Source organism: Hyla sarda, chromosome 3 (assembly GCF_029499605.1).
Source record: "Hyla sarda isolate aHylSar1 chromosome 3, aHylSar1.hap1, whole genome shotgun sequence".
Taxonomy (NCBI): domain Eukaryota; kingdom Metazoa; phylum Chordata; class Amphibia; order Anura; family Hylidae; genus Hyla; species Hyla sarda.
In genome coordinates this window covers 193,087,075-193,111,617 of record NC_079191.1, presented here as the reverse complement: position 1 = coordinate 193,111,617, position 24,543 = coordinate 193,087,075, and the positions used below count along the sequence as shown (strand labels likewise).

Below are 24,543 nucleotides of genomic sequence, written 5' to 3'. Positions count from 1 at the left end.
CTCTGTAAAAGTTTTGTTGGTGCCATTGTGTTATAGCAGCTGTGGGCTAGGTCAACAAAAACTACAGCTCACACAACAACAAAAAACTCACACAGCATTGAAGACAATGGCCCTCATTTACTATTGCAAACTTGACATGTTTTGTCGGGTCGTGCGCCATTTTCGGGCACATTGCGCCTGAAATTCTGTCTGCGCCTGAATTTGCACCTGAAATTGCGCCTGAAATGAAAAAAAAAACAACTAACTCTCCATTTTGCTAAGAAAACCCAAAAAACGGGCGTGGCCATTGGGAAAAGGGGGCGTGGTCACAGAAAAGGGGCGTGTTCCTGACATTTTCACAAAATCCCAACATATTTACTAAGGTTTCCACAAAAAATGTGATGGATTTTAGCTGAGGAAAACCCTACAGATCAGAGCATGTGTAAAAAAAAAAGTTAAATGTAGGGAAAGTGGAAAATGTAGGGAAACCTTAGTGAATACTGTGGAAAATAAATTGTAGGGAATAAAAACCCACAAAGAAACCTACACTCCACTCTTCGTAAATGAGGGCCAGTATGTATATATATATCTATCTATATATATATATATATATATATATATATATATTTTAAATAGCTGTAATTGTATTAATCCACAAAATAAAAACAACATGTCATTTTACTGCAAAGTAAATCCCAAAAATGTAAAATCTCCATAAATGCCAGAATGGCTTGTTCCATACCACCATTTCACCCCACAATGTTTTATTTTTGTCTGTCAATACACTATATGGTAAAATAAGCACAACTTAAACCCTGTCGTAGATAAAGGAGCCTGTTTGATGTGTGAACACTTCTAACTGTCTGGACATCTGGCTTTGTAGAACAATGAGAAATATTCTACAAATAACCAACCAGAATGCCAATGTAAAACTTTGCCACATTTACTGGACAGGAGGGCAGCCTGGATTTTTAAATGAGCATTCCCATCTCAAAGTGACACCATATCACTAGTATACACCATCACTTTTTGTGTGGGTGTCCCAGAATGGAGGTGCTGTGTCTCCTTAAGGGTGTATTCCCACCTGGGTTATACGCAGCGTATTTCCCGCTGCACAAAATTTTATGGCAGCAGCGGGAAATACGCTGCGTATTCCTTGCTCACTACAGTGGTCCCTCAAGTTACAATATTAATTGGTTCCAGGATGACCATTGTATGTTGAAACCATTGTATGTTGAGACCATAACTCTATGGAAACCTGGTAATTGGTTCTGAAACCCCAAAATGTCATCCAAAAAATAGGGGGGAAAAAAGTGAGGATTAAAGAAAAATAAGTAGATAACTAATACAGATAAAGCAAAGCTTTAAATGTAAATCACTGTCTATGTCAGTGTTTCACAACCAGGGTGCCTCCAGCTGTTGCAAAACTAGAACTCCCAGCATGCCCGGACAGCCAACGGCTGTCCGGGCATGCTGGGAGTTGTAGCTTTGCAACAGCTGGAGGCACCCTGGTTGGGAAACAATGGTTTATGTAGAGGAAAGGAGCTTCTTCAGGGTCCTATACAGTACATACAGCGTCCCAAATGGAGCCGCCCTTACTTGGTGGCCAAAAGGAGCAGCTAACCCTGGCACAGGTAAGGAGTAGTACAGAACTTGTAGTTCCTCCCTGTACTGTGGGGGGGGGGGGGGGGGGGGGGGGGGATGGGGGGCTACCAGACAGCCAGTTGATGCATGCACTTCAGTAATAGAGGTGATTTACTAGTCAATGCCCATTCTGATTGGTCGGTTCCTCCAGTTGTGACACGTTTCACAGATCCTGACTGTACATTGTATGTGGAGTCTGGTTTCAAGTTACGATGGTCCAGAAAAGACCATTGTATGTTGAGGCCATTGTAAGTTGAGGGATCACTGTATGCTTATTCTTTGGAGGAATTCTGGTTTTATCTGTGTATGTAGAGTGATGGAAGCACTGAGACCAGGATAAGAGTAAGGATTCTTTTATTCCCACAATGCAATGCGTTTCGCAGAAGTTCCGCTTCATCAGTTGCCTGATGAATCGGAACTCACTGCACACATAGGGGTGCCGCCAGAAAGCCCTGTGTGTATAGTTAGAAAGGAATACGCAGCTTATTTCCCACTGCTGCCGTAAATTTTGCGCAGTGAGAAATATGCTGCGTATAGGCCAAGTGGGAACGCACCCTTACAGTGTTTCACTGTCAAGTGAATGGGCCAGCTGCAGTTCCCTGCCAAGGAGTGCCACTGTGCAGATAAAGAGTTAAGGAGCCACAGCACCAAGTAAACATTGTTCCCCCTTTTTTCTCAAAAGTTTGACCCTTCAATGATTACCAAGTACTAGGTCATCTCTTTCAGAGATAGAAAAAGTTACTTTAAGGGCTAGTCCTGACAGTCAGTTAAACTCTACAGATTGTAAACAAGACAGACGCTGGTCCAATAACAGCATGAGAAAGAGACATTATCTCAAAAGTGCTGGTGTAATAGTTAAAAAGGGGGACTCCGGCCCTAATACATCTTATCCCCTATTCAAAGGATAGGGGATAAGATGTATGATCGCGGGAGTCCCACCGCTGGGGACTCCCACAATCTGTCATTGCGCATCCACCTCGCGTGACTTCACACGGGGCAGAGAGACGTCACGATACTCCGTCACGCTACACACTGAGCCTCCAGCGCTGCGGAGAGCTCACAAAGGTGGGTGCGCAATGACAGATTGCATGGGTCCTTTGGATAGGGGATAAGATGTATTAGGGTCGGAGTACCCCTTTAACATCTCCAACTTTGTACATCTAAGAAAGCAAATACGTATATCCAGCACAGCAGTGTCTCAGGAGACTAGCGTTCCATGGTACTGCTGCAATGTATACTGGGATATTACTTTATTGTTGTTATTTTATATAGGGGAGGGGTGGATGGGAAACCTCTAGCAACCTTGTCTTTTTCCATTGGTTGTTTGCCAGAATGTAATGTTTTAAAGAGAACTTGACACTTTACAAAAAAAAAAAAAAAAAAGGCCAATCTAGAGGCAGCATGTACAAAACAGGAAGAGTTCAGCATCCTGGTATATAGTTAGTGGGTAGTGTTCCATGATTACATGTGATTTGTTCATGTAAACCTCTGCTCATTCTGGGCTTAGTGGTCAAGTGGGCAGTTATACTAAGTAATGGACAGCTATCTGTATAAATGTGAATAGAGTTAAAGGGGTTCTCCGCCCCAGGACATCTTATCCCCTATCCAAAGGATGATGTCTGATCTCGGCTGCAGCCCCCCGCTGTCATTACGGCGCAGAGCAAACTTGCTCTGTGCGTAATGATGGGAGATACAGTGGCCGGAGCATCGTGACGTCACGGCTCCACCCCTCGTGATGTCATGGCTCCGCCCCTTGAGACATAACAGCCCACCCCCTTAATGCAAGTCTATGGGAGGGGGCGTGATGGCCACCACGCCCCCTCCCACAGACTTGTATTGAGGGGGCGGGCCGTGATGTCATGATGCTCCGGCCCCTATAACCTCCTCCTGCTCTATAGCATGATGTCTGCAAACAGACAGTATTTTCAATGTGCAAAGAAAGATTTAAAAGGGAAAACTGGAGTTAAAGGGGTTATCCAGGAAAAAACTTTTTTTTTATATATCAACTGGCTCCAGAAAGTCAAACAGATTTATAAATTACTTCTATTAAAAAGTCTTAATCCTTTCAGTACTTATGAGCTGCTGAAGTTAAGGTTGTTCTTTTCTGTCTAAGTGCTCTCTGATGACACCTGTCTCGGAAACCTCCCAGTTTAGAAGCAAATCCCCATAGCAAACCTCGGCACTGTTACCAGACAGAAAACAACAACTCCACTTCAGCAGCTGATAATTATTGAAAGGATTAAGATTTTTTATTAGAAGTAATTTACAAATCTGTTTAACTTTCTGGAGCCAGCTGATATATAATTATTTTTTTTTTTTTCTGCAATACCCCTTTAAACCACCATAAAAATATAAAATCAAATCAATAAATAATAATGGATCCCATTTAGTAATATATAATTCAAGTCAAGTGTGTGTATATATTTATTTGGACATTACACACAAATAAAGCAGAAGTATTATACAATACAAAATTGAGAAGCTACATGAAATTAGATAAAACAAACATGTAAGATAAGTCTAAAAGACATTATAATAAACAATATAGAAATAGACATGAAAAAGACATATGTACTCTCCTGGGCACAGAAAGCCCAAAATTAAAGTATAGGTAATCATCTAGCTGTTGATTTATAAAAACTATTAACCAATAAAGCAGATTACTACATTCATGATAAAGAGCCATGTTCATAACGGTTAGCTTTCCCTTCTTTACATTTCCACCAAGCTTCTTCTAATCGCTTCTTCAATATTGGCTTCTGGGGAAAAGAATCAGAAAGTCATCTGTAAGAATTCGTCTTGTATTGTGGGGCTTTAGACTGGCTACTACCTCACATTTTAAGGGGTTTTCCAGTGTTTCCAGGCTGTAGTGGAGAAGCAGAAAATTAAAGTTATGATTTCCTACCCTGGATCCCCCAACATGTCCTTCTGCAGCTCCCATTCAGCTACTTCCATTTCCCCAATGCTGGTCTCTACCGCCAGCAGAAGAGATCACAGGGGGATGCAGAAGGGCCAAAAGGGACGCGCCAGGGACCCAGGGGAGGCAACCTTTTTTTTTCTTCTTCTCACTATACCTCAAGAAAAAAAATAATAATAATAAATGTATGTATACAACAGACAAAAAGTCCAAAGCAGCACTCCAACTAGTGAAGAAAAGTGAAAAAACTTTAATCCATCAAATAAATGTGTACAGCAGCAACATTTCAGTTCAATCTTGAGTCTTTTTCAAGCTCGAAAAAGACTGAGTGAGTCAAAACGTTGCTGCTGTACACATTTATTTGATGAATTAAAGTTTTTTCTCTTTTCTTTACTATTTGGAGTGCTGCTTTGGACTTTTTGTCTGTTGTAGCTATGAGGGACCGTTGGGGAGCTGGTCCTTGAACCTGGCTTGCAAACTGCACTTTACCAGCTGGAACTGGGGAGATACTCCACCCCACAAGTGTGCTGAGGAATTTTGTTTCGATATATAGTATTTTTTAAAAGGATACTGGAATTCCTCTTCCTTTAGTATATATATATATATATATATATATATATATATCTTTATCTAAGCATTAAAAGAGACCCTCAAATGTTACAATATATGTAAAATGTAGATGTAAAAATACCTGTTTACCTTCCTTTTCAAACTTGCTGCCATGGTTCACCCTATTTCTAGCTTGAGACATTTTTCGATATGCGGGCAGAGTCTCAGACTACAGCAGCACACTGTTCATAGGGTGGTTTGGAAAACTGTAGGCCATTTTACACAAACTATGCAGGATTAAAAAGGAAGGCATCAGGTATGAGTTACGTATAGCAACATTTTTAGAGAAAACCAGAGGTTTGCTTTAAAGGGGAACTCCAGAGGAATTTTTTTTTCAAATCAACTGGTGCCAGAAAGGTATGCAGACTTGCGAATTACTCCCAGGACTTATCAGGTACTGTATACATATATATATGTATGTATACTATATAGGAGGAAGTTGTGGTGTTCTTTTCTGTCTGACCACAGTGCTCTCTGCTGACACCTCTGTCCATGTCAGGAACTGTCCAGAGCAGGAGAGGTTTGCTAAGACAATTTGCTCTAACTCTGGACAGTTCCTGACATGGACAGAAGTGTCAGCAGAGAGCACTGTGGTTGGACTGGAAAGAATTACACAACTTTCTCTGTAGTATACAGCAGCTAAGTACTGGAAGGATTAGGGTTTTTAAATAGATGTAATTTACAAATCTGAATAATATTCTGGCATCAGTTGATTTGAAGAAAATAAATAAATAGATTTTTCCCTGTAGAGTATCCCTTTAACCCCTTAAGGACACGTACCATAAATGTACGGCACTGCAGCGAAGTGGACAGAAATGTCTACACGTTATGGGCATTGGAGTCCAGTGGGCAGTTTTGATCAATGACCGCCAGCCTTATCCTATTAGCATGGTTACAGAGATAGCTTTTTCTGGATTTAAAGGTCGTATCTGATCATTTACAGCTGAGATTTCAATGAATAAATTCTTCTCATGCTATACGACATGCAGCTGGCAAAATACACAGCATGTTCAAGTAACAGGTTCCCTTTAATGTAAGGGAAAATTACGACTACCAACCTTCATCCGACTCAGCTGTGCTTCTCACCATGTCATCTGCGTCTGTAAAGAGAAAATTGCATATGTACAATGTTTCTGCAAAGTTATATGTATACAACTATAAAGCATGATACATATTCTGCACTGCTGTAGAAACATACGTCCACTAGCAGAAAGAACATATGCTTCTCTGCATTGATGGGTGCATAGGATGTACAGTGCAGAACTTCTTCAGACGCGTTTACCTTTTTTTCATATTTTCTTATGTTGTGGGCTTGTGTTAAAATAAAAAATTCAAACCCCCCTTCTATACTTAATATCCCAGAATGATATTGTGAAACACAAAATCTTTGCTTGCCCTAAATATTCTTTTCTATGATCTATGACATTGACATTTAGTTCTGGAGGCCTCTCATGATGATCTCCGAGATGTTTCTACACCTTTATTGGAATCACTTGTGGAAAATTCAGGTGATTGGACAGGATTTGGAAAGACACAACCCAGTCTATATAAAGGTCTACAGTTGACTATGCACATGGTCATATACATACTGTCCCGAAACGTTCCCAAGCGCACAGTGAGCTGCATAATTATTAAAAAAATAAAAAAGAAGGAAAGAAAGACCACACTAAGGGGGAGATTTATCAAAACCTGTGCAAAGGAAAAGTTGACCAGTTGCCCATAGCAACCAATCAGATCGCTTCTTTCATTTTGCAGAGGCCTTGTTAAAAATGAAAGAAGCAATCTGATTGGTTGCTATGGGCAACTGGGCAACTTTTCCTCTGCACAGGTTTTGATAAATCTCCCCCTAAATAATGACCACACTAAATAATCCGGGGAGAAGAGCCTTGCTAAGAAAAGTGACCAAAAACTCAATTACTCTTTGTGAGCTTTTGAGATCCTGTGTGCAAATGGGAGAAACTTCCTGGTGCCAGAAAGTTAAATAGATTTGTAAATTACTTCTATTAGAAAAATCTTAATCCTTTCAGTACATATTAGCTGCTGAATACTACAGAGGAAATTATTTTCTTTTTGGAACACAGTGCTCTCTGCCGACATCACAAGCACAGTGCTTTCTGCTGTCCAGAGCAGCATATGTTTGCTATGGGGATTTTCTCCTACTCTGGACAGTTCTTAAAATGGACAGAGATGTCAGCAGAGAGCACTGTGACACCCCTTTAAGGCGATCCAATACTAAAGTACTTCACTAATCTGAACTTGATGGCAAAGTGGCCAAAAAAAGAAGCCTCTCCTCACATGGGGATGAATTCCTCTTGTCACATGGGGAGGAATTCACAAAACTGTTTACCCAGTTTTTTTTTAAAGTTTTTTTCTTCATCTTAATTTGGCTCATAAAAAAAAGTCACAAATTTGTTGCACATGGCCTCTTTTATACACAAACTCAGTCCCTCAAGCCATACAAAAGTATCTAAACTGGCAGCATGATTTGGCTGTGCAATAACATTTATCAAGTGCTGTGCAGCATGTGATGAATATGTCTGATGCATGTCAAAATCACAGCAACATTCGTGTTCTAAACCGGCATCGGAGAGTAGACCATAAATTATGAATTCCCCCATTGTCTTCTAGGAAATAGGGAGCTTACTGATTGCAGCCACTATATGCCAAGAGTGTCTTGTTCTAGGATGCATACTATCCTACCTACAGGGGAATATTACTTGCTGGGGGTGCTACCTACAGGGGGAAATCACTTTCATGGAAAAATTACCAAAGGGGTGGGGTGTCCTATCTACAGAACGTGCCTATATTCCAGGGAAAACTCCCTACTAGGGACACCTATTTACCTGGGCAGACACAGGCAACCTTAGGCACTGCAGATATTTTGGACTACATTTTTCATGATGCTTTTACCACCAACCTAACCTGGGACACTACCTAGATAGGGTAACTAAATATGTGGAGGGGGACCTATCTTCTATCGACCACTTAATATAAGTAGTCAAGGTGTGGCATTATTAAGCATTATGTACTGGTATCAGAGGTTGTATCTTTCTTTGTATAGTGCATTTTGTTCAGTATTAAGAAGGTGTTCATTTTTAGAAATTCAGCTGCCCAAATTACCTAGAAACTGCCCTTGTCAGGTCTAACATTCATGACATGGAATGGACATAAATAACAAAACATTTATGTTTATATATTTTTTTATATTCAATGAAAATTCCAAAGCAACATGTTCAAGAATTCTGGCTCAAATTGCAACAGAAAAAACAAATACATGTGTTGCTCCAGATTTATTATGTGCTTTAGACACTTTAAGTAAAATTATAAATTATCCTCAAAGGGGTACTCTGCCCCTAGACATCTTATCCCATATCCAAAGGATAGGGGGATAAGATGTCTGATCATCCCGCTGCTGAGGACCCCCGCAATCTTGGCTGTGGCACTGCAGACATCCGGTACATGGAGCAAACTTCGTTCCACGCCGGATGACTGGCGATGCGGGATGGAGGCTCGTGACATTACGGTCAGGCCCCGCTCGTCACGTTCACGCCCCCTCCCATAGACTTGCATTTAAGGGGCCTGGCTGTGACGTCATGAGCTTCTGCCGCTGCACCCGACGCTCTAAACGAACACCTAGTGTAGTAGGGAGATCACGCCGGCAAGACCCCCATGATCAGACAGCTTATCCCCTATCCTTTGGATAGGGGATAAGATTTCTAGGGGCAGAGTTCCCCCTGAAACAAGTTTTAGATTTAAAAATTTTGCACTAATTTGTTGCTACTTTTTGGGTACATTCACACGGGCATACTACCTGTGGAATTTCCACTGTGTATTTGCTGCGGAAAATCTGCAGCAGACTTTGCTTCCATTGATTTCAATGTGTCAACAGAAAATCCGCTATAAAGGATGATTTGCAGATTTTCCTTCAGACTCATTGAAGTCAATGGTAGCAAAATCCGCTGCAGATTTTCTACAGCAAATAGGCTGCGGAAATTCCACAGGTAATCCGCCTGTGTGAAAGTACACTTTATGTGTGTTTTTCCTTTTTTCACCTCCTGTGCATTTTTGACTGAAGTTGCTATAGTTAACTATTGTTTATGTTAAAGTGGTAGTGGATTATTTGAGACTTTTCTAAATTTGGCGCAAACCCCACTAAAAGTATCAACAATTTGTTCACTTACAAAACTTCCTTACTAAAACAAAAATCCAACACGAGTATGTGCGCCAAATTATGTACACTGCATGTGACTTTAATAAATTAGTTCATCTAATTTGAGCCTGCAAATTAGTTCTAAAAACATCTGTAGCTAAACCCACATTGATAAATCTTCCCCCGTTTGTGCCTCACTAGTCAATTAAAAAAAAAAAAAAAACACAGAACAGTCTTAAACTGCTCAAGATTAATAACATGCACCATAGGGTGTTTATCGGCCAAAGTTCGTTGTTTCCCTCTAAAAAGTCTTTGGCCGTACATCCCCAGTGTAATACGACTGCCACAAAAGTCTGCATGAACGACACAGCAATGGTTTGTAAGGCCCACCTTGTTCCATGCTCAAATCTTGTCATCTTTACAGGGTAGCTCAGGTCATCTTGAATGACCCTAACATGCCTAACAAGATGCATCAAATTCATGAGACAGTGTGTGCCACTGTCATAAATGTGGAGTGGCCTTTACCTTTTTAAAATATTTTTTTTTATAGGTTTTACAGAACAAGCAAAACAAAATACAAACAAGATCCTCCAAAGATCTCCACAAAAGCCCTGACACGACCATCAGTAGTGTAACAGATAAATGGATCAGATGAAGTCAGGTCAATCATGAAGACCCCAGAGTAAACAGTAACAACACACACACACAAGCACCCCCCCCCCCACACACACGCACCCACAGGAACCCTAAACCACTATCAAGAGTAAAATATCAAACACCTTTACTGAGGAGAGCCAACACGTTCAAAAGGGGACAACAGACTCTCCCAATATCAGCCAGGGTATCCAGACTTTATCAAATTTCTTTGGGCACCTACAACTAACATAAAAAGGGTTCTATACAAGGGAACGTAGTTGTTGACCAAATTAAACCAAACGGGACATAGGGGGAGGGAGGTATCCTTCCACACCATGATCACAACCTTACGGGCACAAAACAACAAAAAGCGTATGAGGAGGCGCCTATGGGAGCCCGTCTCCAGACCATCAATTAAACCTAACAAACGGGGAGAAAAGGAGAGGGAATTCTAGATGATCCGCCAGAAACTGCATTACCGCTCTCCAGAAGAGAACCACACGGACAACTCAATACAGCATGCAAAAAAGATCCCCTATCAACGAAAACAGATATCAGAGGAGGAGACCCCTATACGAAAGAGCTTAGCCGGAGTATAATACAAGCGCAATATAAATCTAGACTGGATAAGCATGTCTCGGGCACTAACCACCGTAGGATAAAACGTTTCACTAACCTCCTTCCACTGTTCCTCCGAGGGCGCACTGATAAGGATGTCTGGCAGCAGCATATTGTCATTTCCCAAAACACATGTACACTTGCTCTTTTTAGGTCAGTTTATACTTAAAAGTTTGCTACCTGTTACCCACTAACTGAAGAGTGAACCATCCATTTAATAGTCATCTGAATTACAATAAAGGAACAACACAAAAAAAGTAGAGTAGTTTTATTAACAGAGCAGTTGAAAGGTCTGACTTTATCCTCTTAAATTCTAGATGCCTTTTGAGTGTAGTAAAGATCACATACCTTGTGTTGTCTCTGCTATGCTGTTCAGTAAGGCACACATCACATCTCCTCCTAAATGGTGTGGGTTAAGGATATGAGCGGGTCGCTGGGTTCTTTTGAACTGGTTCTCTAACTCCAAGAAACCCTTATCACCCGAAAGAATGGTGAAAGGGATTTGTTTGGGTAGTTTCTCATCAAGGCGACCCGCCTAAAAGCATAAACACAGCCAGAAGGGTTAAAATCAATTAAAAAAAAAAACTGTTTACATAAACTGATTGCCTTTGCGGCTAAAATCGATATTGCAGTGCGGCAGACCCCCAATCTTTCGAGGTGGTTTGGAATGGAGTCTTTCATTGCTACGTGTAAAGATAAATTATACTACTAGACTCAAGGGAGCACTTTGAGGCTCTGTGGTCCACCGGATATCCAGTCTGTCACACATGTCACATTTGGTGGTACTACCCTAAGGTTACCAAATAATGAAAAGAGATAGAAGATCATATTGATTGCATTTTTAAAACTACCATTACACTTACCCCCTCTATACCCTCCTATGGTCCTTCTTGGATTGCCACAAAAGAATACCCTACTTCATAAGACATAATTTTTGGCACTTCTAGTAGAAGCGAAAAAGGAGAGATTTTTTTTAACACTTACCGTAAAATCTCTTTCTCGAAGGATCCATTGGGGGACACAGACAGTAGGTGTATCTTGCTGTCTCTAGGAGGTGTGACACTATGGTGATAAAAAAAAAAAGTCAGCTCCTCCCAGCAGGATACACCCGCCTTCAGGCTCTGAGCTAGTCAGTTTAAGTTCAAGAGCAATAGGAGGAGACCAATAGGTCAAGGAAAAACCCAAAACTGTCCGAGAACCAGAAGAAAAAACATAACTGAACACACCCTTGGACAGAGAACCAAGGAAAAACCCCAAAAAAGGGCGGGAGCTGTGTCCCCCAATGGATCCTTCGAGAAAGAGATTTTACGGTAAGTGTTAAAAAATCTCCTTTTCTCTATTGGCTCCATTGGGGGACACAGAAAGTGGGACGTACCAAAGACGTCCCTTGGGTGGGCAGATAAGTATTCAGGCAGATGGCTGATCCACTGCCGCCTGCAACACCTTACGCCCCAGGGAAGCATTAGCCGATGCGAAAGTATGAACCCAATAAAACCTCGAGAAAGTGTGCAAAGACGACCAGGTAGCCGCCTTGCAAATCTGCGAGGCCGAAGCTCTATTCTGGAGAGCCCAGGATGCACCAACAGAACGAGTGGAATGAGCCACAACCCTGAAAGGAGGACTCTTCCCCTTACAGCGATAGGCTTCCGAAATGGCAGACCGGATCCACCTAGAAATGGTGGCCTTGGAAGCAGGTTGTCCAATGCGACGACCCTCCGTCAGGACGAAAAAGGAATCACACTGACGAAAGGAAGAAGTGATGGAGAGATGAGACCGAACAGCCCGAACCACGTCCAGCTTGTGCAGTAAGCGCTCCCTAGGATGAGAAGGAGCCGGGCAAAATGACGGGAGGACAATATCCTCATTGAGATGAAAGGCCGAGACCACCTTAGGTAAAAAGGAAGGGTCTGGCCGGAAAACGACCTTGTCCTGGTAAATCACCAGAAACAGAGAACGGCAGGAAAGGGCTGCCAATTCAGAAACCCTCCGGATGGAGGCGATAGCCACCAGAAACGCCACCTTCCAAGAAAGGAGGCGGAGAGACACCTCTCTAAGGGGCTCAAAGGGTGCTCCCTGGAGGGCACTCAGAACCAAATTCAAGTCCCCGGGGGGGGGGGGGGGAGGGTTTGGGGAAGGTGACAGATAAGGAGGAACGGCGTGCGCCACTCCTTGCAGAAAGTTCCGGACATGAGGATTAGAAGCCAGGGGCCGCTGGAAAAGAACAGTGAGGGCCGAAACCTGACCCTTAAGAGAACTGAGAGACAACCCCAGTTCCAACCCCGACTGCAAAAAGGAGAGAAGACGGGGAACAGAGAAGGTCACCGGGGAGAAGTCTTGTACTTCACACCAACGAAAATAAGACCTCCAAGTACGGTGGTAAATCCTTGCAGAGGAGGGCTTACGAGCCTTGAGCATGGTGCGAATGACTTGGGAAGAGAACCCGCGGGCCCTCAAAACCGCGGTCTCAAGCGCCACTCCGTCAAATGCAGCGACTGTAAATTTGGGTGACGGAGCGGAAGGCGCAGTGGAGAGTCTTCCAGGAGCCTGACTACATTGGCGTACCACGACCTTCGGGGCCAATCTGGAGCTACCAGAATGGCGGGGACGCCCTCTGCCTTCAGCTTCCTCAGCACCCTGGGAAGAAGCGGAAGAGGAGGGAACAGATAGGGTAGGGCAAACCCCGCCCAAGGAATCACTAGGGCATCCATGGCCAGAGCCTGAGGGTCCTGGGACTTGGACACAAATTGAAGAATCTTCCAATTGTGCTGGGACGCGAAGAGGTCCACGTCTGGAATGCCCCAGAGGTCGCAGAGGTGCGAGAAGACCTCTGGATGTAGAGACCACTCGTGGGTCCGCTTCCCAGTTGAGCACCCCTGGGATGTGAATCGCCGAAATGGCCGGAACCTTGCTCTCCGCCCAGGAGAGAATCTTTGTCATCTCGGCCATGGCTGCCAAGCTGCGAGTGCCGCCCTGACGATTTATGTACGCCACTGCCGTGGCATTGTCCGACTGAACGCGGACAGGACGGGACTGAAGATGGGACTCTCAATGAAGAAGACAAAGAAGAATCGCCCATAATTCCAATATGTTTATCAGAAGAAGGGTCTCCTGGGAAGACCAGAGTCACTGAACCGGCCAATCTCTGAACACGCCACCCCAACCCGACAGGCTGGCATCCGTTGTAACAACCTGCCAGTGAAGGGGAAGAAACGACCGCCCTTGGAGAAGAAGGGGGGAGCGGAGCCACCAGAGCAGAGACTGACGAACCCCGAGAGGGAGAACAATCTGACGATAGAGGGACAGAGGAGACCTGTTCAACAGAGAGAGAAGTGCCAGTTGGGGGGGGGGGGACGGTAATGAAACTAGGCAAAAGGTACGGCCTCCATAGTTGCCACAATCTGACCCAGGACTTCCATACAAGTGCGGATGGAGACTGATACCTGGGTCCGAAGGGAGCGGACCCCCGACCGGAGCGCCAGACGTTTGTCCGGCGGAAGACGAATTCGAGCAGAGACTGTGTCGAAAAGAAGTCCCAGAAAGGTTAGAGGCTGGGTAGGACGGAGGACTGACTTGTCCTGGTTGACCATCCACCTGAAGCGAGTCAGAGTTTGGAGAGTGATGTCCAGATTCTCCAGAGTCTGGGCCCTGGTTGGAGCCTTGATGAGAAGGTCGTCCAGATAGGGTATCACTGAGATTCCCCTCGACCATAACAGGCCCATCACTGGCGCAAGCACCTTTGTAAAGACCCGAGGAGCCGTGGCAAGACCAAAGGGGAGGACTACAAAATGAAAGTGCCCCTCCGGAACCGCAAAGCGGAGGTACCGATGATGGCCCGGAAATATTGGCACATGGAGGTAGGCATCCTTGATGTCCACCGATGAAAGGAACTCTCCTTGTTCCAGGGACGCCACTACAGAACGGAGGGATTCCATTCGGAAGTGGCGGATGAGAAGATGAAGATTAAGACGCTTGAGGTCCAAAATTGGACGCACAGATCCGTCCTTCTTGGGTACCACAAAAAGATTTGAATAGAAACCCCGAAAACATTCCCCTGAAGGAATAGGAATTATAACCCCCTGGAGAAGCTGAGACTGGAGAGCCGCTCGAAACTGCTTCGCCAGAGGAGGAGACCGGGGGGCCCGGGATCGAAAAAAGCGATCCCTCGGAAGGGATGCAAATTCGATCCGGTAACCGTTGGACACCACGTCCCTGACCCAAGAGTCTTGAATGCGAGAGGTCCAAATTAGGGATCGACAGATATCGGTTTTTTAGGGCCGATACCGATAATCGGTGCAGGTTAGGGCCGATAGCCGATAACTTATACCGATATTCCGGTATAAGTTATCGGCTATTTAACCCCCTGCGACACCACTGCAGATCATTGATTTAAAGCGGGCGCTTTAAATCAATGATCTGCAGTGGCTTTGTTGGGGCCATAGGCCACCGCCGCCACCCCCCGATTCTCTCCCCTACCTGTCAGGGTGGTCCAGGCCATCCATCCATCGTTCCTGTAGTGTCCGGGGGCGTTCCGGGTGCAGGGTGGTCCGGTCCGGGCTGTCCTTCTCCGGCGGTCATCTTCTCCACTCCGGGCAGGCTCCGGCTTAGTACGCTGCATAGACGCCGCTGCGCAGTGACGCCCGTGCGCAGCAACGCACCTGACGTCACGGCGTCTATGCAGCTTCTAGGCCGGAGCCTGCCCGGAGTGGGGAAGATGACCGCCGGAGAAGAAGGACAGCCCGGACCAGTTCACTTCACCCGGAACGCCCCCGGACACTACAGGAAGGAAGGATGGATGGCCCGGACCACCCCCATTACGGGTAAGTTTAATTTTTTTATTGACTCGGAGGGTGGGGGAGGGGCCCGACCGGTATAGCGGTATGGGCAAAAATCCATACCGGTATACCGCCTAGCATCACGGTGGGGGGTGCGACGCGGTGGGTCGGGGTGCGGGGGGTCGAGGGGGTGGCGGTCGCGGTGCATTATCGGCAAGATAATTGCCGATACCGATCATGCCCAAAATTGTGATTATCGGCCGATAATATCGGTCATACCGATAATCGGTCGATCCCTAGTCCAAATGTCTCGAAAAAGTAAGAGACTACCTCCCACCCGAGAAGAAACCGCGGGTGGGGGCCTCACTTCATGCAGAAGTGGGCTTGCGGTTGCCTGATTTGGGTGCAAAACGGCCAGACCGGTTCAAGACGGGCGAGCCCGGAACGAGGAAGCCTTCTTGTCCCGTGAGGGCGCCTGCCCGGATCCCTTGTGGGAGCAGGAGGTCCGAAAGGAAAAAGGCCTTCCTTTGGGAAGTAGGGCGAGCCTTATTTTGAGGTAACAAGGAACTCTTACCTCCCGTTGCCTCAGAGATCATCTCATCAAGGCGTTCGCCAAAAAGACAGCCACCCATAAAGGAAAGCTCAGTGAGAGAACTTTTGGAAGCGGCATCCGCATTCCAAGCCTTAAGCCACATAGAGCGGCGGAGAGCCGCTAGATGACCCACAGCATAGGCAGAACAACGGGCTGCCTGCATGGAAGCTGCACACAGAGAGCCAAAGCAGATAGAACCCCTGGGGGGAATTTCGGTAAGATATCCTGACAGAGCTTTTGGCACCACTCCGACAGGCCCTTGGACACCCATGTGGAGGTGAAGATGGGAAGAAGAGAAGAGCCAGCAGCTTCCGTGGCAAACTTCGCTAAGGATTCTACCTTCTTGTCCGTGGGATCCTTGAAGGCAGCAGCATCTGCCAGAGGCAGTGTAGTCGCCTTATTGATCCGGGAAACTGGTGGGTCCACTGAGGGAGGAGAAACCACCTTAGTGACAAAGACCTTGTCAAATTGATAACTATCTTGAATTGTCTTGATTCCCGGGAACCTCTTGTCTGGATGTTTCCATGCGGTCTCCAGAACGTCGTCAAAGTCAGCGTGAGAGCTGAACTTCTGAGGTGCTGGCTTAGCACGATGAAAGGATACTCCTGGATTGACATCCGAAGATCCTGGGTCCTCTAAGTGAAACGTGTCTCTCAGGGCTGTAACCAAAGAATTAACCGTTGCAATTGAGTCAGGGCGGTCCTCAGAGTCAGGTGCCGGCTCGGGAGCCTCGTTCACCAGGGAAATGAGAATGGGTAGAGGCAGTCCTGAAGGGGGGGGGGGGGGGGGGCGACTCTGACCGAGAAAGCGGCTCTGACGTGGCAGAGTGGCGACTCCGAGAACGTCCTCTGGAGGAGAGACGTTTGTGCCCAGATAACACGAGGGGAACGCTCACGTCTACTTGAAGACTCATTGGAAGAGTCAGATGAGGCACCCCTAGGACACTTGAGAGAGCATGAGGAATGTGGAGACGAGGAGCGAGCCCTTCCAGAGGTCCTGCGCAAGGAAGACCCCTTCAAGGCGGACACCACTTCCCGGGAGGTCTCAGTCACAAAGCGGGAGACTTTGTTCAAGTCAGCCATATACTGGGTCAGGGAAGAATCCCAGGCTGGTGGAGCGGCAGGATCCACCGTGACCGAAGGGGCATCAGGGGGTACCAGAGGGTCTGGGGGAGCAGTGGCGCAGGCAGGACAAGTGGGCTCAGCAGAGCCAGACACATTTTGGTATTACAGTGCTTACAGAGATAGTAAGTCACTGAAGTTCCAGGTTTCTGTTTAGAGGGAGGAACAGCTCTGGGTACGGACATAATGGGGGAAAAGGAGGGAGATAGGAACTTTCTCACCCTAGTCTGTGTCCCCTGTCAGCTGCAGTGAGGAGACTCGCTCTGTGCAGCTAGAGAGAGAGAGAGAGAGAGAGAGAGAGAGAGAAAAAGGCCAGCCAATAGGAAGAGAGGGGCGTGCCTGGAGCAAGGCACTAAGTAAATGCCCCATTCCTACTGAAATTCGCGCCTCTGAGCTCTCCCAGCCCGGTGGGCGGAGCCACAGACCGGCCGGGAGAACTGTCATGGCGCCCACTCCTTGCCCCGAGCGCACCTGTCGCTCGTTTGTGCGCTCGGGGGAATAGGGCGGGCGGCAGAAACGCACCGGCTAATCGAAGCTGCGGCTGTCAGCCGCTTATAAGGCGCTGCCGACAAAGTGAAACTAAGCTGGCTCTGAGAGCGCCCAGCCCGGGACAGCGCCGTGGCTGACAGCCGCGTATAAGGTGCTGTGAGACAAGTTAAACACACACACGCACACAAGTGAAGTGCCGGAATAAGGCGCTATGGACGTGACACCCAAGCACACACACACAAGTGAAGTGCCCCCTATATGAAGCCCCTTCAGGTGCCACTGCTCCCCCAAAAATAAAGTGCAGCCCGTAATAAAGCGCAGCCCCTAAAAACTAAAGGGTGGGCCAAAACATGGGGTCTCCAGCTGCTGCGAGTCCGTACCTGTGGAGAAAAAGGGGAGAAGTACTTACCTCAGTCAGAAGAACTCACCTATTGGAGTCTTCAGTGAAGTCTTCAGTCAGCATTAGTTAACTGCATCATGCCTGGCTGCTATGCGCGAGCAGAGAAATAGGGGGACCCGGACCCGTGAGGTACCACCCAAGCGATGACCGTTGGCGAGTTAACAGCGCATATACGCAATGTCTGTGCCCCCTCACTCGCAATGGGGAAACGGGGAACTGCAGTCCCTGAGTCCCCACCTGAAAACAGAAAAGGAATAAAAAACTAACACGTTCCTAACAAGGAAAACAAAAAAATTTGAAGACCTGGTCTGGAGCAACCCAGACCACATCCACCTCCTAAACTGACTAGCTCAGAGCCTCAAGGCGGGTGTATCCTGCTGGAAGGAGCTGACTTTTTTTTATCACCATAGTGTCACACCTCCTAGAGACAGCAAGATACACCCACTGTCTGTGTCCCCCAATGTAGCCGAAATGCTGATACCCCTGCACTGGCAAAAACCTGACTCGCCGACAGTCCAGGAATGGATTAAAGTATCCTTGATTTGTAGTTCTTCCAGTCTATCTAGCTGGATGATACCTACTTTAAAACATGGTATCCATGGTAAGCCTACACAGAACAGTCCAATGGATAGGGTGGACCACTTGCAGAGATGCTTTTTCATTAATTGTTGGAATTGACTCCCTCTTGTTTTACCCACCCTAAATTTATACCCCATCCCAACCCCCCTTCCTTTCTTCTTTATCTTACTTCCTTTCTGCTCCTATACTCCCTTTTCACGGTCTTACTTTTCTGTCCACCTATCTCTTAACTAATGGCACTTGGCCATGTTTTGACGTTTACTATGTAAGTTGTTACTCAATGAGCACGTTTATATGTTGCAGGGCAGGTCTGTGTTCCTCGGAGGCACATAATATTAGATGGGACAATCGGAATTAGAATGGCCCACCTCAGTATGTCAGATTCGCCTGGGTCTTTACAAATCCTTATTTGTACCTATTTGGATGTATTACTTATTAGGGGAGATTTATCAAAACCTGTGCAGAGGAAAAGTTGCTCAGTTGCCCATAGCAACCAATCAGATCGCTTCTTTCATTTTTAACAAGGTCTCTGCAAAATTAAAGAAGCGACCTGATTGGTTGCTATGGGCAACTGGGCAACTTTTGCTTTGAATAGGTTTTGATAAATCTCCCCCATTGAGTATACCTGCTTTGTTATTGTGTATTCCTGTTCTAAACCCAACCTGTTATTGATTGATAAAAATCAAGAATTGATTAAAAAAAAAAAAAAAACAATATGCAGTTGGCTTTCTCTAGGGATGGCTAAAGACAGTTGTATTTCACTCCACAGGTGTGTGTTTCAATGAGAAACAAGGAAAAAAAGGACATTCCCTTTTATGATAAAGCCTAATAAAAGCGCTAAATGGAACTTACATGCATGCAAATAGCAAAGTCAGCTGCATCTTTCCTATCACTGCAGCGAGGATGAAGGAAAAAACAACCAGTATTTGAGAGATACTTGAAGATTGGGCAGTTCACAGGGGGCTTCCAAGTATTTCTTCCACCTAAAAAAATAGACACAAGGATCCATGTTTATAAATATTTATCTCTAGCCACGTGTGTTTACACATACAAAATCAATAAAGCTTTCATCTATTTGTGCTTGTTTATTAAAAGGGAACTGGTCATCATATTTTGCCATATATAACATGTGGCAACGTGTTTTATAGGGTAAAATATTCTTACTCGCCATGCCCAAAAGATATTCCTGCCGGCAACAACGGGGAGGATATGCAGTTTGAAAGGTGTCCCCTGCCGACTCACAAGTAGTTCCCTGGCAGGGAGCCATCCTCTCCTACTCCAGTCTCCCCACAGTGTTATTGATAGCCCGTATCAATGCTCTTCTCCCTAGGCAGACAGAGCAGAACAATGATGCGGGCCGTGCTGGGCTGTCAATGACACGGAGTACAAAAAAAACACCAAGAAAGGTCCCCTGGGGGTCCTAGGGCAACATATATGAAACACTAAACTCCTTGGGGAAGTTACTCCCCTCAGGGAAAACCCTGACTAAAGACTCCCACTAATAGAAAACGTAACTTATTTCTATAAATAAAAAATGTAAATTTGTGCGCAGTGGCCACTAGGTGGCAGTGGTGTATTAAAATTACAGCACTGTATACATTCACGTTCTAATGAATACATTTTTTATGTCCGTGGATCTGGACACATGTAACAATGGATTGTTGGATATATGTTTATGCCGTCAGCTGACTTGTAAGTGCCAGCGGTCCATATATTTTCATATGAACGTATGTCACAGTGCTGAGCTAAAATTTAAATCCTCCTTCCTAACGTTTCGCCATTAGATGGCTTTTTCAAAGGGCGCGAGGCTGTCAGGGATGTGGGCTTCCGTTTATTTATAAACTGGCTGATTGTTTGCTTAATTGTTCGGCATTCTAACGGTCCAATCAGCATTCGTACTGATGCTTCTACGTCATCTGCTGTACTTCTATTGGAGCACATGATCTCACTGTGCGTGTATTGTTTATTTGCTGCGGCACATGTCAGTGAACTTTATTATTTCAGGACTCTCCAGGAATGTATGCGCATGAGCGCTGTATATCGTGCACGTCAGGTAACTTAAATAATTTGTACTTGCTCCGCACGTTCTGCGCATGATCTCCCAATGTTCGCGCATGTCTGTGGACAATCTTTTTTGTGCACTGCAGTGTTTGCGCATATTTCTGGACTCTAACATTTTCTTTGTAGTTGCACATGGCTTATCAGTTAGTTCTTCACTTATTTTAACACAAGTTCATGTATTTGATATTCTTTATTTTGCTTTTATTTGTGGCCTCCTTTTTCCACTGCATTTGTATAACTAAGTGTATGACACTGAGTGGGCATGATTACAGCCAGAGCTGACTAGACTAGCAGAGGATAGCTCCCTGCCATGGAGACTATTTACGGGCCAGCAGAGGCATATCCTCACCATCCCTGTGAGTAGGAACATCTTTAGAGCATGGCTAGGAAGAAGATTTTATATAATGCATTGCCACACATACTGTATATGGTAAAATCTGATGACCGGTTCCCTTTAACAGCTAGTTTTAGTGCAGAGAAATGCCAAAGACATGAGACAAAAACTATTCCAATTAGATTTCTGCCAAAAATTGGTTATATGAATTAAATGGGTGTCTAACAGTGTTTTTCAACTGGGTAGGGGGAGGGAACTACCTTCAACTGCATATTGGGAGGGGGGCTCCCCATATTGGGAGGGGTGTGCTTAAAAGAAGAAAAAAAAAAAGGTTGGGAGTCACTGATATAACACATAGGCCCGGATTTACTAAGAGTTCAGTGTCGTTTTTCGTACAAATATTTTTCCACGGTATTTACTAATTTATTCCACACATTTTGCACTCTGCCCTACATTTTTTATTTTTTTTTTACAACTGCTCTGAGTTGTGAGGGTATCCTCAGCTCAAATTCACCACATTTTCTGTGGAAACCTTAGTAAATATGTTGTTTGGTTTGTTTGTTTGTTTAAAATGTCGGGGACACTCCCTTTTGGCAGCAAAGTCTTTTTAGGTTTTCTGAGTAAAATGGAGAGTTGGTTGGGCTTTTACATTTTTTGGCGCAAATTCTGGCGCACAACCTGACAAAAACTGGTCTTAAAAATGCCTCTCCACTGTAGCATACAAAGGATGGATCCTTAATGAATCCCTCATTCCAAAATGAGGAAATATTTTTGTGCTATTCCATACTTTTATGATGTGAACACAAACAAAGAACAAATCCTGAGGTAATACATCTACTATGCACAGCCAGTGTTAATATAATGAAAAAACTAAATACAAATATAAGACCTTTATTAGGATCAAAACAATTAAAAGCAAACATTTTTCAGGGAACTGACCAAGATAAGTCACTCTATATGCCAAAAAGTGGTCCACTAAATATAGCCAAAGAAACCCTCCATACAGCGTATACAATGATCATTAAATACAAGGTTCCATCATATAAGAGAATGAGTGCACTTAAAAAAAAAAAAAAAGATTACTACCAACCAGGTTAAAGAAATGCCTGCGGGAGTAAACAGTCCTGGCATATTACCTTGCCCCACACATTCTGTTAGCAAAAGAAAGAGCCACCTTCATAAGGGATGTCCATTAAAATGACCCCAAGTAGGGCTACATTAAAGGAAAAAACTGTAACCAGTGTCACCGCACTAACCAGTGGTACTGGCTGGTAGTACGGGTGATACTGATTAAAATGATGCTTACCATGGGCGGATCTGTGGCTCAGTTTGTCTTTATTTTGCAATTATGCTTGTTAGCAGCATAGGGCAGGGTTACGATCTCTCCTTTGGGCATGCTGATGTCACTGATGTTCGTTCAGCGCTCGGCCCAGTTCATAAACAATCATTATCATCCCTCTGCCCTCCCGCTCTGTTTCATACCCTCTGGGCTGAAGGAGAGATCGTAACCGTGTCCGCACCCAAAACTGCTAATAGGCTCACCATGGAGCCGCCATACTCCAACCGAACAGGTGTTGGATCGCAAAGAGAACCTGGATTCGTCTGCAGCAGTTCCAGTCTGCAGCAATCCAGGTTTATCATTTCCAACACTAATACAAACAAAGGTTATTGTGGCTAGAGGTCAATGGCAGGGCAGATAATGGGCACTGGGACACCAAGTTTTCTTCTACTAAGCGCTTGGAAATAGTCAGGGCAGACAAAGGTGGTGTAATGAAGGAGCCATCTGTGTCTGGGCGGTGGACAAGGAAACTCCGAGTTGTCTGCAGATAAAGCCATCTTCTCTTCTGGTGGTCTGTTACGGCTGTATGGAGCCCGTTAAAGGGGTACTCCGCCCCTAGACATCCAAAGGATAGAGGATAAAATGTCAGATCGCCGGGGTCCCACTGCTGGGGACCCCGGGGATCACTGCTGCAGCACCCCGCTATCGTTACTGCGCAGAGCGCGATCGCTCTGCATGCAATGACGGGCAATACAGGGGCCAGACCATTGTTACGTCACGGCCTGCCCCCGTCAATACAAGTCTATGGGAGGGGGCATGGCGGGTATCACGCCCTCTGCCATAGACTTGCATTAAGGGGACAGGCCATGATGTCATGAGGGGCGGAGCAATGACGTCACGCTGCTCCGGCCCCTGTATCGCCCGTCATTACGCACAGAGCGAACTCGCTCTGAGCAGTAATGATGGCGGGGTGCCGCAGCGGCGATCCCCGGGGTCCCCAGCAGCAGGACGGCGGCGATCTAACATCTTATCCCCTATCCTTTGGATAGGAGATAAGATGCCAGGGGCGGAGTACCCCTTTAATTGTGCCTGTGCCCTCCCTCGTGATGTCAGCAGAGAGCACTGTGTTCCAAAAAGAAAGAATTTCCTCTGTAATATTCAGCAGCTAAGTAATGGAAGGATTAAGATTTTTTAATAGAAGTAATTTACAAATCTGTTTAACTTTCTGGCACCAGTTGATTTTCAAAAAAATTAAATAAATTTTTTTTTTCCCCACCGGATTACCCCTCTAAACGTTCATCCTACTTCTCTCAGTCAAAAAAAAAAGTTTTTTTCATTGGGGCAAAATGTCTGAGTGCATCACAAAGGTAGGTCTGAAATTCAATGATCTCTGAGCAAAAGAAACATTATGCAAAAGTAGCCTCTGAAATCATATTCAAAGGGCAACTTTTACACCCTTGTGGCAAGATCCAGTGTCCACTGCTACTGTATAATTATATGACTACTACTGTATTAGGACAATAAAACTATAAAATAAATAAAAAACAAAAAATATTAATTACTTGTAACCCCCTACCCTCCGATTCCATATATTTTCTGACTGCAGAACCTGAGAGTTACAGCACTTCCTAAAAATAAAAGTGCAAGTTGTGCAGAGGTCATACATGACCCTTCTGACTCTACATGCACATATCTTCATATTTACCAAAGCTAAATAGATCAAACTATGCAGGATCCAGATGCTGGACAACTTCATGGAGAACCAGCCTCCCCCACGCACAAACAGAACCATGAAGTAAATACTGCTCCTTGACTTCAAACAAGTGCTACAGCTCAAATATTGTATCAGGAATAAAGAGCCTGATTTCATTCGAGCACATCAATGATGGCCCCTAGTTTCTAGCTGATGAACATTTTTTTATTATGCAATATTACATATGTCCATGGCAGTGAAAGGGTATGAATGGGTCTTTGCTGTATTTTACTTTTAGTTGCTTGCTTGCAGATCTGGGCCCGGTTTGTCCAAACCTCAGTGGAAACCACTTTCATTTAATTTAGCTAAAGAATCTTTTCATATGACACTATAGATATTAAGGATTACCTTGAAATCCCCAGACAAACGTTCCCTGGTTCAATTGTCCTGGCAGATGAGTAAAAAACTGGGCCCAGTTGTCCAAATCTACAAACACTATGTGGGTCATTGTCTGAAGAAATTCCAGATCAGGCAATTCATCTTCCTCAACACCTAGATAAGGACAGAACACATACTTTAAAAAGGACAAAAATAAATAATTAAAAAGGGTTGCATTATGATTAAATAGCTTATGGTGTCCTGATAACACACCCATTTACAGTTTCTTGAT

The 24,543-nt window shown here is 45.0% G+C and overlaps 1 protein-coding gene across 8 annotated transcripts in view; it reads right to left on the bottom strand.

Moving 5' to 3' along the window:
* Positions 1–4,039: 4,039 nt before the first annotated feature.
* ZNF451 (zinc finger protein 451) overlaps positions 4,040–24,543 on the bottom strand; it is a 105,564-nt gene continuing 85,060 nt past the window's right edge. For all 8 annotated transcript variants that reach the window (XM_056565782.1, XM_056565783.1, XM_056565781.1 and 5 more), the window contains 5 exons: positions 24,282–24,425; positions 19,359–19,489; positions 10,902–11,088; positions 6,208–6,249; positions 4,040–4,382 (listed from right to left, as the gene is read on the bottom strand). In XM_056565782.1, the coding sequence (XP_056421757.1) occupies positions 4,336–4,382; positions 6,208–6,249; positions 10,902–11,088; positions 19,359–19,489; positions 24,282–24,425 (551 nt within the window). In that variant the 3' untranslated portion in view covers positions 4,040–4,335. The remainder of the gene's footprint in view (positions 4,383–6,207; positions 6,250–10,901; positions 11,089–19,358; positions 19,490–24,281; positions 24,426–24,543) is intronic.